This window comes from Clupea harengus, chromosome 2 (genome assembly GCF_900700415.2).
Source record: "Clupea harengus chromosome 2, Ch_v2.0.2, whole genome shotgun sequence".
Classification (NCBI taxonomy): Eukaryota; Metazoa; Chordata; class Actinopteri; order Clupeiformes; family Clupeidae; genus Clupea; species Clupea harengus.
The window spans coordinates 28560857-28579428 of NC_045153.1; the positions used below are offsets into that span (position 1 = coordinate 28560857).

The window sequence follows — 18572 nt, forward strand, 5'->3', positions numbered from 1 at the left end:
CTCCTCTGTGTTGATGGAGCACTGGCTTTGTGCTGCAGCTCCATGGCTGTATATGGTGCTGTTGGGGAAGATGGGCAGATTCTATCTCTCTCTCTCTCTTTTTACTTTCCCCCTCTTCTTCCCCTACTCTTTACCTAACGGAGGAGATGAGTTCTCCTTGTCTAAATATTTGCACAGGCTGTTTACCGATGCTCCTACGCACTGAGCCCAGTCCAGACCTGCCCTCCTCCTCAGCAGGGTGTAGTGGCCACACTATAGTGTGTAGTGAGTAGTGTGTAGTGTGTAGTGTAGTGACCACACTATAGTGTGTAGTGTAGTGTGTAGTGTGTAGTGTAGTGGCCACACTATAGTGATTAGTGTAGTGTGTAGTGTGTAGTGTGTAGTTTAGTGGCCACACTATAGTGTGTAGTGTGTAGTGTGTAGTGTAGTGTGTAGTGACCACACTATAGTGTGTAGTGTAGGATGTAGGGTGTAGTGTGTAGTGTGTAGTGTGTAGTGTGTAGGGTGTAGGGTGTAGAGTGTAGTGTGTAGTGTGTAGTGACCACACTATAGTGTGTAGTGTGTAGTGTAGTGTGTAGTGTGTAGTGTGTAGTGTGTAGTGTAGTGACCACACTATAGTGTGTAGTGTAGTGTGTAGTGTAGTGACCACACTGGCTGCACTATATTTACAGGCACTCACGTCGCATCACGTCACGTCACGCCATGCACAGAGATGCTCACTGAGGGGGCCGTGTTTAGAGCACATAGAGGGCACCGCTAACACGGGCGCTACCGGGAGACATTACGCCAACTTTTTCAATCCTTTCTAATCTCATTATGCCCCACTTTTCTGACAAGAAAGTCACAAAGCTGGCGCAGTTTTGATCACGCTGGAGCAAATTTCCTGTATGTTTTTTTTATAGTTGAAAGGAGAATAAAACAAGACAGATTATCAACTTTCTATTTGGCTGTGTATCCATAGAGGTGTTAGGAGTAAAGTTCATCAGGCAAAGCCTCATTCATTCCCTGCTGCAATGAGCTGCATGTTGCTGCAGCCGTGTCTCTGTATGCTTTGGTAGTCTCTGTAGCTTTGTCTTTGTTTTATATGATGAGAATGTACAGCTGCTCAAATACTTGTTTTCTCCCTCTCTCTCTCTCTATCTACCTATCTCTCTCTCACACACTCACTCTTGCCTGACCTTATTGTTCTCATTGTTTCTCCCATCTTTTCTCTTCTTGCAGGCTCCCAGTAACGACATCCCGTTGAAGCATGTAGAGACTACGGTGAGTTCTTCTTCTTCTTCTTCTTCTTCTTCTTCTTCTTGGGGAAAGGGATATAGTAGCTTATATAAACAACCAACAGAACCAGCAGAACGGCCCCATTTTGAATATGAGGGCCCACTGTCAATGCTCTAAAGATCTAATCTCCCACTTCAATAGGACACATGATACACAATACTAATCCTACTGGAGGCTAGGGGTAGATGGGTAGATGAACACTGACCCAAGAATCTCAGGATTGGGCTCCCTGGTGAGGATTCCTGAAAAACAAAACTATCCAATCAGTGGAGTGGACCACCAGCACAAACATCATACCATCGCTCAGGCCTTTATGCCTCCATGCCCATAACCACTCCACCGCCTTAATCCCCTCTCCTTCGAACGCACTCCTCTTCTCCTTCTCCATTCCGCTGCCCGGGCGAAAAACAAGCACCCCTGCCCGACCGCAGCTGCGTATGAGTAACAGTCGACTTTTTGCGTTGATCCAAGGAAACGGCAGACGCTGTTATGCAGGATTCCATATGGGTTTGCATCACTTTCAGCAGGCCCAGGGGGACAGAGTGGGGGAAGGCTCAGCCAGCCATTGTGTGTGTGTGAGTGTGTGTGTGTGTGTGTGTGTGTGTGTCATGAGCATTCTGGAGTTTATCATTGCTGTGTTTTACTGCCCCACCGCTTGTGCAAGCATTGCGCAAGAGTATGTAAAGGGAAGGTTGTGTCCTTGCTGCGCGCCGATCCATATGGATGCGTTTAAGCGCGCGCACTTGCCCTGTTTGTTTTCCATTGTGTTTTGTGAGTAATATATACAAGTGTGCACAGCGCTTTAAATTCAATTTTCCCTGTCAGGTTGTGCAGAGTTGGCTCGGGAGTGGAGCGATTCCCCGCTGCTCAGAATGGGAGTGTGGAGCTCATACAGCTCATCTCCTGCATAGCGAGCATAGGAGTCATGCACTGGCTTCGCCTGGTTCTTATTTAGTTTTCAGAAAGGAAGTATCACATTGCAGCTAGGAGTTATGGTCCGTAGTTTAGATGCAGCCCCATGTTTAAGAGGAAAAAATATAGTGTTCTGTGTGTGTCTTTGTGTGTATGTGTGTGTGTGTGTGTGTGTGTGTGTGTGCGACCTTGAGACACAGCATGATAGCAGCTCTACAACGTCTCCTGAGTGAAACAAAGAAAAATGACTCGGGACTTGACCTCTAATCTTTTAAAACAGGCTCCATGGTTCCGTGAGTGAGATCTGACGCGGGAACTCTATGAGATCAGTGGGATTTAGCCAAGCAACATTAAACACGGAATGCCAGTGGTTTAAGCTGCGGTTGCGCTGATTGAATTATTGCAGACTGATTACTCCAGACGTAGTTGTATTTTTATATTTCCAGGCCAAGACAATCCGAGACTGTTGTTGCTCAAAATAGCAATATCTTGAGCATATCATTCATCATCATGCGTTATTGTTGGCGTGAATCATATATCTGAGCCAGACAGAGAGAAAGAAAGAGAGAGAGAGAAAGATAGTGTATATATATGTGTGTGTGTGTGTGTGTGTGTGTGTGTGTATCTGTGTGTGTGTGTATTATGACACACAGCCTCATGTTTAGCCCCAGTTTGTCCCCTGTATCCAATAATGAAGAGGGCACCAGCAGCAGCTGAAGCATCATAGGACCCTGTTTGCCCATGGCATTCTCATGGGCATTACACTGTGGTGGCGCTGACGTCCGCGACTCATGATAACCAACCTCAGAGAGCTTTTATCCTGTGACCTTAAGTGCAATGCCCACTTTGTTTTCTCCTTCGTCTTCTTTGTCTCTGTTTCACCAAATTTGGTCCATCTCCAAACATGATGTTGTTAGTGACTCGCCTCAAGCTTTCGAGGTTTCAAGTTACGTTTTATTTTCACATGCTTTCACAAGTTCTGAACATCTTTTTCATAAACTGAGTTTGCAGATAGACCAGTTCAGATATGCTAAGCATGTAGCGATGCCCAATGTCTGCCTATTCATGGGTGTTTTTGACCCTGTGAATGCCTTCACCACCAGTCGTGCCCAAAGGAGATGTCTGCTCTCCCAGTCCATCCATTCTCTCCTTCATGGGGCACCTCAAGGGGCACCTCAGAGTTCCAACTTCCAGAGCAACTCCACTGCTCCAGAGCCCTATGTATGACTGAGAGTTATATGGACCATTTTGGGGGATTCAGCCTAAAGTCCAGAGCTTAGTTCCGATCCCTATATGTCCTATATTAGATTTCTGATGGAGATCAGCAAGGCTCCCCAGTCAGGAGGGGGGTTAAAGTGATGAAGGTTCCCCAGTCAGGTGAGGGGTTAAAGTGATGAAGGTTCTCCAGTCAGGAGGGGGGTTAAAGTGATGAAGGTTCTCCAGTCAAGAGGGGGGTTAAAGTGCCAGATGGATGATTCGATCCTCAGTGCTGCAGTCAGCTGATGAGGGTTTGACCCCCGTGAGGCACCGCGGGGCAGCAGGGAGAACAGATCCAAACAAATGTGGATGCCAACACAAGGGTAGGAGAAAGAGAAAAAGGGAGGGAGAGAGAGGGAGGGAGGAGAGAGGTTGAGAGAAGTTAGGGTGGAGAGTGGAAGACAGCAAGAAAGAGGGAAGAGAGAGTGAGTAAGAGACTGAAGGAGATTCTGACATACGGTAGAGGGAGGGAGGGAGGGAGGGAGGAGAGAGGTTAGGAAGGAGGGAGGTCGGGTGAGAGAGAAAGAGAGAGAGACAGAGAGGGAGGGAGAAAAACAAGGGAGCTAGAGAGTTGAAGAAAAACAACTGGAGTCCAGTGTAGATCGACGCCAGGCATGTGGCATCCTGTAAGCGGCTCAAGCCCAAAATAGAGCCCTTTTTCTGCCTTGGGAACGAGAGGGAGAGCTATAGGGGACATGGAACGGGAGAGAAAGCGCTCGTTCCGAGCGATGAACCCTGGCGGCTCGCTAAGGAGACGCCTCTCCTCCATCAGAACGGCCTGGAGGTGGAGCACAGGGTACCTGTTCAAGGTAGGCTCCTCGGGGTCGGCGGCAGCAGACCTGGTCTCCCCTTTTCTCTCCTTACCTTTTCCTCTGTGCCCTTGCCTCTCACTGCTTCTCTTCGGGCTCGTTGTGGAACTTTGTTTCATTTTCTCAGATCTCGCCTCTACCCCCTACCACCAACCCCCCACCGCCGCCTTCTCTCTGTGTTCCCTGCTCTCTCCCTCTGATGGTTAATTTGTTGGGCCTGCTCGTAAGCGGGGCCTCCAGCTGGTTTTGATCATGAAACAGCAGAAAGCCCCCCACCCCCACCTCTCAAACCCCCCTCCACCCCCGTACCTCCCCCTCTATTGGCAGTCGTTTGGGGGGTCGTAATTGTGGGCTGTGGAGGCGAGCGAGCGCCGAGCGCCTCTGGAGACCGTTGCCTTGCGGCTTGACGCGGTGTGATACGCCGGGAGCAGAGGAAGGCCGACTGGGGTTTTGGGGGAACATGCTAGTTTGTGTTGGACAGAGAGGGGAATGCTTTTTTGGGGGTAGAGTTCTCTATGATGTGTTTTAATACCAATGTCTTGTACTAGGCAATCTTGATGATCTCATTCCAAATGTACAACCACCATGTACTTTTTGGCTTCTTCTTGGAGTGTGCCTCTAGGCATCTGTTGTGACTTTATATATCCATTTTTAGGGGTAAACTCACATTATTTAATGGCAAGATCTACTAGATCATAGCAAGACGCGAGCTGAGCGCTAGAGCGGCCTTAATAGTGTTTACGTCCATTTATAGTCTGTTAATGGAATCTTTGAGCAGGCTAGCTGTATATTATTTCTCAGTTTTTAGCTCTGGATCATAAAATCACAGAGATTCCATTTTCAGAAGTTGTTTGAAAGAAAAGAGGTGAGAGGGAATTTTGTGGTGGTTTGAATTTGGGAGACGACTACTTTTGCCTCCCCATAAGAGCTTGAAAGTGCACAAATATTTTTTGTATTATAAATATTTTTTATAGTTAACGCGGCAAAAGCTCTCCGTCCTCTGTTTGTGTATATCAGCCATGGCTTGTTTGCTGTAATTACACAGTGGCATTTTTGTTGCACTTTAAAAGCATTGTTTCCCTCTAGTTTTCCTGGTCAGTCCTGGGTGCAGTCTGTCATTTGGCTGTTGAGTGGAAGCTTTTTCTTCTCCTGAGGTTTCTGTATCCATGCGAAAGGAGGTATCTCCTGTGAACACAGAGCTGGCCTGCGTGTTGTTTCAGCAGGCTTCAACTTGACAAGTTTAGCCTTTCTGGGAGTGATTATTCCAGCCTCCCTTGAATTAGAGAAGCAGCTTTCTGAAACGCATCAGTTTCGCACTCTAAAAGTTCTCTGTCTTTGGGGTGAGTTTGTCCTGTACTATTTTGGATGCCCGCTTTGGCATATTGGAGTGTTTAACATGAAATACTGATATAACATCACACACACAACCCCCCCCCCCCCCCCACACACACACACACTCTGGGTGTCTTTAATCTACGCCGGCACATTTATACACATGACACATTAAAAGAGGGGACCCCTTGAAAGAGGGATGGGCATTGTCAAAACACATAGCATCTGTGGACCCTAATGAAAGGAGGAGCGAGGGCCGTGGGCTCCGCTGCGGTGGCTAACCAGAGGTTTGGACGGATGAGAGGAGACAGGGCAGCATGGCCCAGGGAAATGAGAGACGAAAGGGACATCAGAGCATCCCCCCTCCCACACACACACACACACACACACACACACACACACACACACACACACACACACACACACACACACACACACACACACACACACACACACACACACACACACACACACACACGCACACACACACACACACACCCTCTCTCACTGCAGTATATGTGACCTCCCCAGGAGATAAGGGGTTTCTCCAGCACCGCTGGTGTTTGAGTGGCACCAGGGCAGAAACGGAGCGGTGGAAATGCCAATGTGTCACACATCCGTGAGATCGGGGGGGTTTGGTGACAGGAGAAATTATCTCATTTCAACAGCAGACACTTCTGGGTGATGTCCTGGGAAACGTCTTGTGAGTCACGGCTCGTGGTCCGCTGTTGTATCTGATCACCGTTCCATGAATGGTCTTGACGCCAGAGGACTTCCATCCCAATGGCATATAAACATAGCAAAGCATCTCAACAACAAAACCAGTTTCATCAACTCTCTACCCAATGTTGATCATCGTGGCTCCAATAGGAGGAGTATGGCATTTTCATGGTCCCATTGAGGGATAAGCTGTTTCATACATTGTATCTCAACATGTTGTTTAATTGGTTTTCATCAAACATGCTTTGTAAATGTATCATGTGTATATAATGACTAATGGATTCATTATGTGTCATGGACTATGACACAACTGTGCATTTATTGTTTCAAAACAGTTGCTAAGTGGTGGTTTTGGCTTTTTCTCAGGGCTCGACAAAGTCGTCCAAGAGCATGGAGTCCCGACGCAGACCATCAAGGTAAGGCCATTAGGGCGTTTAGCTTGAAAATAGCTCTGTTTATTTCAAGATACAAAATTCAATACAATTTATTTAAAATCCCAAGTGAACCATTTCAATTCTCTTGTGAAAAGCCTGTAATAGTGAAAGCCTGTTTAATAGCATGTAAAACACTGGGACAGCATGTGGAGTATGATGAGCCCTATGTCTCTGATAGGCTTCTTCTCCACCACACGCTGTATTCACAACATTGGCTCTCATTCCCACACGACACCAATGTGGCATAATAGCAACAAGAACAGTACACTGCTTTCAGTGTGAGTGGGAATTGGCTATAAATGATTCACAGATTTAAAATATATGATTTTGATAATGATTTTGCGATTTAAAATATAATTGAATGATTTTGAAGTGACGCAAGATGGCTTTGAAAAACATCAACCCAGTGTCACGCTCTCACAGAACACTTTAATGAAAGCATTCATCAAACATCAAACTTCATTATGCCGATCAGTTTGACCCCATATTTTGAATTCAACTGAATTGTTGGCTTGTGTTAAATAAATTATCTAGAGATCTCTGCAAAGAACCCAAATCAAAAGGGCCTTTCACATCTAGCTAACAAGCTAACTGGGCACAAAGACACGAGTGCTCACATCTGACAAGTTGTTTTTATTATTTTTCCAAAAGGTCCTTTTGACTTGTGCCATGTTTATTGTTTGCTAACTGCTACATGTTGAGAGATAGCTTTGATTCAGGAAGCTCTCTTTCTTCCTGCCAGAAGAAACATTAGCCCTTGAGTGTGGACCACTGGTGACTAATTCAGCGTCACCCTTGATGCATGCCTTTAGGAATGACATATGGAGCTAGTATGTCCCACTCACTGCTTGCAGGAACTAGACGCCCCAATACAGCAGGCCAAGCTCTGACTGTACCAACAGACTTAGAGTCTGTCAAATACTGAGTAGAATCAATATTGCAGCTCTTTGTGTTTGGGCTGGTCCTTAGTGTGTACAACCTCTGTCTGCCAAATGCTGATTTTCACCAAACACTCCCATAATGATTGGTGGAATTTATTACGCTAACCTATTGCGCAACAATGGGAAGTTCTATGGAGAGAGCGAGAGCACGTTGTTTATTGTAGTGGTCAAAAGCAGGTTTCACACATGTGTTTGTTGAAGTGGGGCACGGTGCGTTCTGTGCTGAGTCGCAATTGCCTGTGGAGAGATATACACAACTTATTGGAGCCGATATGCAAAACAGGGCTATCGACTGAGCTTGATGGGAAACAGATTTTGCCTGAGCACGCGGACGCTTCTGGAAAAGGACCAGAGGTCCGGGCCGCGCCTCGCTCTGAGTGACGGCAGCACCAGCTCACAGACAGGCACACACAAACAGGCCAGCTCCTATGGACGGCTCACTCCACGTCTCCGGTGATGGCAGATTTACGTGTGAAGGCCTTTTTAAAAAAACTTTGCTTTTGTCTAGTCTTGAGCAAACCAAGTGGAACTACAGGAAACACATGGGGTGCTTTGAACGCTCTGTGTACCACTGAAATGTGGCATCCAAATATCACATAAAAAGAACAATCTTGATTGGTTGTTTCATGTGCCCCAGGGCATCCAAATATCACATGAAAGAACAGTCTTGATTGGTTGTTTCATGTGCCCCAGGGCATCCAAATATCACATGAAAGAACAGTCTTGATTGGTTGTTTCATGTGCCCCGGGGCATGTAAAACAATTTAAGGTTTAACATTCTTAGACAAGCGCTTCATAAACATGTATGGGACATATATAATATTAATATGTGTGGGAACGTATTACGTCTCTTTAGATGTGTCTTTCCTGCACTCTTTCTCTCTACATTAATCCCAACTCTCCGTCTTTCCTTTAGGAGCCTAAGTTTGATCCAGGCCATGGAGGACAACTATGAGGTGGACCTGGTGTACATCACCGAGCGCATCATCTCTGTGTCCTTCCCCAGCAGCGTGGAGGAGCTGAGCTACAGTGCCAACCTCAAGGAGGTGGCCACCATGCTCAGGTCCAAACATGGGGACCATTACTTGGTGAGCCTAGACCTGCCCTGCTCTGTTTTTCACCACATGGTTTACGTGGTGGAAGCCTGCCGTTGAGGATGTGGTGGTGTGTGCTGTGTAAAGGTTGTTTTCTCACGTTGAGGTGGTTTCGTTTGCAGCTCTTCAACCTCAGTGAGAAGCGCTATGACATCACCCAACTGAATCCCAAAGTAAGAGCCGGATTCCACAGGCTTTCTGTTTCAGTTGTATCTCTTTCTCTCACTCCAGTTCCATCTGACTGTTTCCCTCCGTGCGTCCACAGGTGCTTGACTTTGGCTGGCCGGACCACCATGCCCCTGCCCTGGACAAAATCTGCAGCATCTGCAAGGCCATGGACACTTGGCTGAACGCCGACAGCCATAACGTAGTGGTGCTGCACAACAAGGTAAAGAGTCTGTTTTCTATTTGTACATACATGTCCTTCCTATATTGGTGAGCTGTGTTGAGTCAGTAGATGGCGTTGTCAGTCTGTGGTCTTTAACTGCTGTACCAAGGCCTGAGAATGAGAGTGGACGACCACTGCCCCTGCGATCACCATTAGTTCCCTGTAGAGCAGTCTGCAGATCACAGTCTGTAGATGCCTTCTCTGTACAAATAGATGTCTCCTCTGTTATGTGTTTTTTTTCCTTACAACCAATGCATCACACAGGGTAGTAATGCAGTAATGCAACCACTTTCAGTAACTATTTATGCTTCAGATTATATACAGTTTGTTCTGTGTGTCGTCTCCTTGACAACATTTGTGGAAGCTTCCCTGATGTTGACTTCCCTGTGTCCGATTTCCGCCTTCTGCTCTCTCCGTGATCACATCCTTACATTCGAACATACACTTACACTTCAGAAGAGCGATGAGAGATAAAACATTCCCGTTTCCCTCAAGAATTCCTAGACCAGTATCGTGTGGGCACATGTGTGTTGACATTGTTAATGACAGGAATTCCAGGCCCAAAAGACAAATGGTTGAAAAACAGCGTCTCACACTCGGCCGTGCCCATTTCTCAGCCTCCTTCCCAGCATTGTGTGAAATGTCAGCTCACACACACACCGGCGAGCTCCTAGCTCGTCGTAATGGAGCTGTGAAGCCAGCTGGAGAGAGCGGGATTGAAACATTTACTGAATGCAGTTGCTGGTGGTTGTTTTTTGTGATCTGTTAACCATGCCCCCGCCGGTGCCAAAAGCCTGTGTGTATCTCCATGGAAAAACACTGATTGATAGGCCAGTGGATGGCTTCTCTTCGCAAAACAAATAAATAGCCTGTAGGAAAACATGGCCCCTCAAATAAGGGGAGAAAAAAAAAGAAAAATGATCAGGAAGTAGCAAACAGAACGTCGTCATGGTAACCTGTGTTGCTTCTTTGCTTTGGCAGAAAGTGGAGTGAATGAGTAAGCGGTTGGGACTGGGTATTCAGTCGAAGGGGTGTATTGGATTACACACACACACACACACAAACTCTACTAATCTAGACACACACACACACACAAACTCTACTAATCTAGACACACACACCCACACAAACTCTACTAATCTAGACAGACACACACAAACTCTACAAATCTAGACACACACACACACACACACAAACTCTACAAATCTAGACACACACACACACAAACACAAACTCTACCAATCTAGACACACACACACACACACACACACACACACACACACACACACACACAAATTGGGGTTATGTGTGTCCCCATATAACAGTAAACACTGAAGCAGGGAAACTCTATGAGAGGGCATACGAGGAGACGTACCTTAAAAAAGTACCCAGCGGAGAAATGTTTTGGCTCCTAACGCTTGTTATGTAACATTTATTTGGAACAGTGCGTCATGAAACAAATGCTGCTTGCGGGCTAATTTCTGTGTAGCCAATAAATCACCACCACAAGTCCTATCAAATATGCACACAGGTGATTGAGTCTCTTTGTCTTTTCTCTCTTCTCAGGGAAACCGAGGGAGAACTGGTGTTGTGGTCGCAGCATATATGCACTACAGCAACATATCAGCAAGGTGAGACTGGACTCCTCATGAGAGCCAGGCTGTCTGCGTTTATGGAATTACGTCAGGTGTTTTTGAGTGTTCATGGGATGGGTTTTAATCCTTCGTCACGAGACACGCAGCACGTTGGACTGCATGTGAGGGGAAGAGAAAGAGGAAGTGAGTGGGTGGGTGGTTGGGTCAGAGGGGGACTCAAACATCCCCTGCCTAAAAAAAAAGAGAAAAATGTCCCAATGTGTCTCGAGATTCTGATTTAAAAAAATCATCGAATTAATTTGTGCAGCAGTCAAGTTTCCTATCTGGCTCCATGCAAAGCCAGCTCAGAAGCTTGGTGCTAAATTAGATTTCGGTTTAATGTCTTTCACCGAAACATTCCAATCCAATACAAACAGCACAATAAAGGGATCTTGGGCGAACCCTTTATTGGGTCTGTTTGTATTGGATTGGAATGTTTCAGCGAAAGACATTAAACCGAAAAATACTTGAACAAAAATAAACAATGATGCCAAGGAGAATAGACAAGAGAGACCAGGTCTAGATATTAGGCCTTCAAAGGTCCAGAAGAGATCAGGTCTTGATATTAGGCCTTCAAAGGTCCAGAAGAGATCAGGTCTAGATATTAGGCCTTCAAAGATCCAGATGAGATCAGGTCTAGATATTAGGCCTTCAAAGGTCCAGAAGAGATCAGGTCTACATATTAGGCCTTCGAAGGTCCAGAAGCTGAGAAAATGTTTCTTTTCGAATGCAGTGCTGACCAGGCCCTGGACAGGTTTGCCATGAAGAGGTTTTATGAAGATAAAGTGCTTCCTGTTGGCCAGCCCTCCCAGAAAAGGTCAGTCTCAATCCACTTCCTCCCTGCAGCTTACCTTGCCTCTCGGGGTCCATATTAGGTCCATTTACAAGCCAACAGGTTTCATTCCAGAAGAAAAGAACATACCTTTTCTGAAATAGTGTGTAACTATGTTGCTATGTACATTTTTAATTAATTGGAATGTTCTCTTTGCAATTGTGTCATATGGGGGTTTCAAAATGTAAATAGGTGTATGAGGAAGGTGAAAAGTTTCTGCAATTGTTCTTTGCAAGTCACATGGGGTGACTGTCTGATCATCTAACACTGTCTGGTGTACACAAAGTCACCTTTAATCCCTCTATTATTCCAACATGAAAAGCTTTTGACTAGCATTATACCAACATGAATGGCTCAAGAAAGATTTAGCACCATGCATAGAACATAATGCATCTGGCTGTTGGTTTTTATTGAAATCGTCGTATTCTCTGCTCTTTCACACCAAGTGAAAGCTTGGATCAAAGCACAATCTCTCCAGACGTCGCCTCTGTAGACTTGCAGACTGGGCCCTGTGCACATGGGCTGTGGGTGGGTGGCTTGTGCTGGGCTTGGAGACGTCTTACCGTGACTCTCCCGGAGGCCAGGCGTCCCGTGTTTGAGTGCTAGGCCTCCGTTGCTGCTATTTCCTGACTGAGATATAATTAGGCTGCAGCCAGGGCCCAGCAGTCTGCAGTTATTATGGGAGGCATGCACGACGGTGACGTGCCAAACCAGTATCTTAAAGCCGCTGCGCTGCGCTGCGCCCTGCAAAGACCCACTCACACTTCCTCGCAGACTTTCCACTCTGTGCGAATTCCATTTTACCTCATATTATTTACAATGATACACGATTACCTGTGCATGCATATTAAGCAGAGGTGTAAAAATGGCTGACATTAACTGATCGTATCACAACACCTCAGTCTCACACACATATACACACACACACACACACACACACACACACACACACACACACAGACAGAATCCTCTTCCCTTTTTATCCAAATGCATTATGTAATCAATGTGCGGTAGTCGAGTATTTAAAGCTGACATAAGAGGTGGTCAGACACTCACGCCTAATTAAGATAAGCTTTCGGCTCACTCAGCCGTAGTCCCTGCAGCCTCTCCAAAACACACACACACACAGCAATGGGCTCCTGTTGATGGAAAGTCCCATCGTGATGGGAGTGTTCAGCAGGAAAACAGAGGCCCAGTGGGCTTGGACTTCCTGGGAAGTCTGAATCCCACACTGGAGGGGGCCGTGGTGAGGGTGCACACTGCACCATGGAAGACCAACCCTGGGTCTGTGGCCAGAGAGACATTCGCCTTGTGGTCAGTGTCATTCTCAGAGGAAAAGAAGCTTCAGATGTGATGTGGCCGGAGTTTTTTTCCTTGTTTATAACAGACAGAGGCCTCAAAGTGCTTCCTGTCTCAGAGCCTTTAGGTTGCTTCTTGCCTAGCAGCATTCACACTGGAGACTTGGGACTCTCATCCAAGCAGTAGATAGTTTACTGTTCACTCTTTGTTGTGGTGAGACATCTTGACAAATGTGTGGGCCTGTGTATTTGCCAGTGTGCCAACTCTTTCTTTCTGTCTGTGATTCTCTCTCTCTCACTGTCTGTGATTCTCTCTCTCCCTCTCTCACTGTCTGTGATTCTCTCTCTCTCTCTCACTGTCTGTGATTTTCTCTCTCTATCTCTCTCACTGTCTGTGAATCTCTCTCTCTCACTCTCACTGTCTGTGAATCTCTCTCTCTCACTGTCGTTTTCTGTCTGTGATTCTCTCTCTCTCTCTCTCTCATTGTCTGTGATTCTCTCTCTCTCTCTCTCACTGTCTGTGAATCTCTCTCTCTCACTCTCACTGTCTGTGAATCTCTCTCTCTCACTGTCGTTTTCTGTCTGTGATTCTCTCTCTCTCTCTCTCTCTCTCTCATTGTCTGTGAATCTCTCTCTCTCTCTCACTGTCTGTGAATCTCTCTCACTGTTGTTTTCTGTCTGTGATTCTCTCTCTCTCTCTCACTGTGGTTTTCTGTCCGTCTCTCTCCAGGTATGTGCAGTACTTCAGTGGGTTGTTGTCAGGACATATCAAGATCAACAACAAGCCCCTCTTCCTGCATCATGTCATCATGCATGGCATCCCCAACTTTGAGTCAAAAGGAGGTGAGGTCATCTTTCTCTCTAACTCTATCTCCAACCTCCCCCCCCCTCTCTCTCTTTCTTTTATCTTGCATTAGCATGTCCCTCTTGATGATTTGTTATTTCACAGCCCACCTTTGAGGCTTGTCTGGGCAACTAGACCAACATCCTAAAAAACACACACACACACACACACACACAGCCTCGTCTCGTACGCCTCATTGTAAAGCTAAGGGGCTGACAGAGCATGTAGTGATGTACCCAGCGTTCCACACACCTGAGCGCTTTAGGAGGGACCACACAGGGGTGATGAAGTCTCTGGGCCAAGAGAGGCTCGCTCCGTCTGTCTACGCGCGTGTATCTGTGTGTGTGTGTGTATCTGTGTGTATCTGTGTGTGTGTGTATCTGTGTGTGTGTGTGTGTATCTGTGGGTGTATCTGTGTGTGTGTGTGTATCTGTGTGTATCTGTGTGTGTGTGTATCTGTGTGTGTGTGTGTGTATCTGTGTGTGTGTGTGTGTATCTGTGTGTGTGTATCTGTGTGTGTGTGTGTATCTGTGTGTATCTGTGTGTGTGTGTGTGTGTGTGTATCTGTGTGTGTGTGTTTGTTGTTGGATGCATTGGTGTTAAAGAGGGCGGGTCCCTGGCCAGGCTCCCGCTCAGCCTGGGCTCCCAGCAGCCCCCCCCCCCCCCCCTCTTTCGCGTTGTTTGGCGCTCTTTCTCCGTCAACACTAACCTCTTGTTTTTGTTCCCCTTGTGTTTCGCTGATGGCTTTTCAGGTTGCCGCCCTTTCCTCAAGATCTACCAAGCCATGCAGCCGGTCTACACATCTGGGATCTAGTAAGACCGTTTTTTCTCTCTCTCTTTATTTCTCTCCCTCCCTTCTCTGCCTTGCTAACTCTCCCTCATTTGCACCGTGTTGGCCGACTGCCCAATGCGACAGGCTTGGAACGCTCCAATGACAAACTCTTTCGTACACTCAAAGCCCTGCCCAGCAACCCCACCCCCCTCACACTTTAACAGGCACACACACACACACACACACATACACACACAAACACAGGAAGGGAGGAGGTGGGGTATCACGCGCTCTCACCCGCGAGTCCATGTGCAGCTGAGGCGTGCAGTCATGATGTGTTATTGTGTGACTGCATCTTCAGTTTCAGCGTTCAGTGATTTACTGTGGCGCAGTTGTTATTGGTGACAGGGTTTCATTAGGAAATAGAGATGCTGTCATGCCTCATGACACGTAGGTGGAGTACCTGAACCAGCACCCCCTGTTCTCACGCACCATCACCCGTCACCCATACACCACCCAACCAGACCCTATAGTTGGGCATGTGCCTAGCACTATAATGGCTGGCATTATGGGGCTGTGAAGTGAGGGGAGAGGTTTCCTCCCAGATGGTGCCCACGCTGAGGGCACGCAGGGTGGCACGGCTGTGGTCTGCTTCTCCCATAAGATCCGCTGTTAAAACATTAAAAGCTTAATGTCTCCAGAGGGAGACCAAGGCTGTGTTTTTCCCTGTCAGGTCTGGGTCTTGCACACTTTCCACCAGTTTTTCTTCTCAAGGGGGAATATGTGCAGTATTGCACATAGCTGTGCAAGGCTATGGCACATGTCTCATTATATTATCACCATGGTGTGTGTGTGTGTGTGTGTGTGTGCATGCCTGTTTTATGTGTGTGTGTGTGTCTGTGTAAGTGTGTTTGAGTGGGAGAGTTTACCGTAAGACCTAGTTAAGCGATTAGGCAATGATTATCTCCACCTGTGAGGGAGCACCAGAAAATTCAGACATTTTTTTTTACAGTCAACACAGGAAGCCCATGCTCCAGGCTCTGGGCCTCACAGCGCAACCCTTCCACTTCACAACAGCACTGCTACCTAAACACTAACACAAAAACAAGGAGGGAGAATTAAAAAGAAATATATGACGATAGAAACACAGAGAGAGAGAATCAGAGAGAAAAAGAGAGGGGGGGGGGACAGAGAAAGAGAAACGGAGCGATGGATCACAGGGTTCTCTGGCTCTCTCCCTCATGCTTTGATCATTGGCCTCCATTACCACCCATATGCTGGCACTAATAGCATCACGGGCCTCCAGTCATACTTTCCAGCAGCCTGTCTCATGTCAAGCATTCAAGCAGTCTGAAGGGCCAATCACACACCTCATGGATCACTGGGGCCTGTGCATTAGGCCACCTGATGAATCCCTTTGTTGATCTGTCTACTTGGGCCTGCTGGGGCCACTGAACGTGGCTCTAACACTTGTCCTGTGTCTGCTGTTCACAGTAACGTGCAGGGAGACAGCCAGACAAGCATCTGCATCACCATTGAGCCTGGCCTGCTCCTGAAGGGGGACATTCTGGTAAGAGGACTTCACTTTGTTATTTATATTGTTGCTGCCTTTGAGTTGAGTGACCCAGACCCACTACTGCTGATTGCAAGTTGGGTTCATGCAGAAATTAGTTTCAGTATGTGGAACCATATGCTGACCAATGGTTGAGAAGCATATGCTGACCAATTAGGAACAGGAATTCCATTATTTTGTTAATCCTCAGGGTATGCGTGTCTTCGTGCACGTGTGTGTGTGTCCTTAAGGTTTCATATTTGAAATATGGTCATAAAACCTGGAGGAAAGGACTGTTGGCTTGGTTCCTACCTCCATTTACAGCTGTTCATTAGTGCAAAATACACTGGCTGTAAAACACTATGTCAAGGGGGGGCGTCGCGAGACTTCCCCTCCAAGAGCACACAGAAAATATTAGCCGCCACTAAAACTGCATTTGCAACATGTTCAAGTGAAGCCACTGATTTATTTGCACTGGTGCTCTGTGTAGCATTTTGATGGATGAGCCTGGCAGGCAGTGCACTTTAGCTATCACCTTGAGTCATTTTCTGCTTGCATTGTGCTATTTATTTCAAGACCTAACTTTCTAAATTGTCCTTAGCCATCACAATTTTGTCAAGGCTGATCTATAAAGAACACTTACCTGAAAGCTGCACAAGTTGGCCTGCAATAAGAGGGCAGTTGTTGGATCCAAACCCCATATATTATCAAAACTGTCCTCAACGGTAATAGATTTTGCTGGACATTTCCTGCAGCGTAGGATCTTTAGACATTTTGATGACATTGTGTTTCCCCTTGGAAAGAGAGTGTAATGTAGTCTTTGTTTAATTAATTATCTGTGATACCAATATTCCCCCTCATAAGTACATGAATTCTTTTGTTAACATGACTTCCTAGCATGAGCCAGTATGCGAGATATCTTGAAGACATATTATGGTTTGTTTTTCTTTGACAGAAAAAAAGGGCTCTTTCCTCCCTGTGGGAATAGTGCACCAGCAGCACGTAAGGCTGTGTTATAGCCATGGCTAGCCACAGGATGTTTGGCCATCTTCCATCTCTTCCTCTCGTTTGCTGTATTTGTTTTGCTTCAGCCTCTGCAAATAGCAAACCTGTACATTCCCAGTCTATCTGCCCTAGGGTTAAATATCTTAATTATAGCTGTTCTGGGCTATATGATGTGTGGGATAAGATTTCCTTTATTGCCTTGAGGCATTTTTTTATTTCTCCACATGGGTTTGCCAAGGCTGCTAAATCTCACATATGCTGAACTGACATATTTGGCAAGAACCCCCCCCAGCCTAGCATGTAACAGAGACGAGACACAGATGATACAAAAAGCTATCAGTTAATCTAATCAACCCAGATTTGTGCTGCTCCATGTTAGCAACTGCATCCAAACGTGAGTGTTTCTTGTTAACATAAACTGTTGATCTCCTGCCATCGTTTAGAGGGTGATATGTAGTCGTAATGTCCCAGGCAGCTCTTAGCTAGCCACACTTAGCGTGCCTCACGTCAAGATTTCTTTTCCCTTTTTTTCCCCTTTAAATTATAGAGCTAAATATTCCTTTAGTACCTGTAAATGCTAGGTCCCTATAAAAGGGAAGGGAGACTGTGCCAAACCCAGAAAGGGCAGCATTTCCTCTGCAGGTTTTTAGTGAGGCTTTAAAACGCCCGTGTGTGGATGGCAATGGGGTGGATAATAATCCTTTTGTTTTCTCTTGCTTGTTTATATGCGTAGCTAAACTGGCAAAGTGAGCAACAGGATCTGGAAAATGCCAGTGAATGACATTCTTTTTTTCTATTGCCCTTTCTCCAATGATGTTAGCCTCATTGACTTGCCCAGTAAAATCACCTGGGCACACGCATGTGAAGAAAAAGAAGGTCTCTTAATAATCCTTTTAATGCGTGTAATGTTCTTCTTCCCAGCTCAAGTGCTATCACAAACGTTTCCGAAGTCCCTGCAGAGATGTCATATTCCGGGTGCAGTTTCATACCTGTGCGGTGCATGACCTGGGAATTGTGTTCGGAAAAGATGAATTGGATGAGACGTTTAAAGGTATAAATAAGTCCAAATGATAGCTGCTTATGTGTCTTCATTTGTCACTAGGTTCACTAAATCTTTTTGTTGTTGTTGTGTTCTGGCCTATAGATGACAGATTTCCTGAATATGGAAAGGTAGAGTTTGTGTTCTCCTTTGGACCAGAGAGAATTAATGGTAAATACCCTTTTTTAATTCTCATACTCAAAATAAAAGAGGCAAGTAACATTTATTGTACAAAAAAATGCACATGCTAGAGCCTGTTCTTACTGATTTCACTTCAGGTATGGACCATCTGGAGAATGGCCCCAGTGTATCAGTGGACTACAATACCCAGGATCCCCTCATCCGCTGGGACTCCTATGAGAATTTCAATCAACGTTGTGAGGACTCCTTGGAGGGTGAGTACTGCTGTAGTGATTGAGCTGTTAAGGTGG

The 18572-nt window shown here is 46.2% G+C and overlaps 1 protein-coding gene across 5 annotated transcripts in view; it reads left to right on the plus strand.

The window, feature by feature from the left end:
* The window catches only part of tns1b (tensin 1b), a 143048-nt gene that overhangs the window by 85076 nt on the left and 39400 nt on the right, over positions 1-18572 (plus strand). For all 5 annotated transcript variants that reach the window (XM_031559936.1, XM_031559925.2, XM_031559930.2 and 2 more), the window contains 13 exons: positions 1222-1263; positions 6675-6724; positions 8600-8771; positions 8900-8950; positions 9043-9165; positions 10732-10796; positions 11533-11616; positions 13660-13772; positions 14526-14586; positions 16040-16115; positions 18024-18153; positions 18247-18312; positions 18408-18536. In XM_031559936.1, coding sequence (XP_031415796.1) covers positions 1222-1263; positions 6675-6724; positions 8600-8771; positions 8900-8950; positions 9043-9165; positions 10732-10796; positions 11533-11616; positions 13660-13772; positions 14526-14586; positions 16040-16115; positions 18024-18153; positions 18247-18312; positions 18408-18536 — 1162 coding nt within the window. The remainder of the gene's footprint in view (positions 1-1221; positions 1264-6674; positions 6725-8599; positions 8772-8899; positions 8951-9042; positions 9166-10731; positions 10797-11532; positions 11617-13659; positions 13773-14525; positions 14587-16039; positions 16116-18023; positions 18154-18246; positions 18313-18407; positions 18537-18572) is intronic.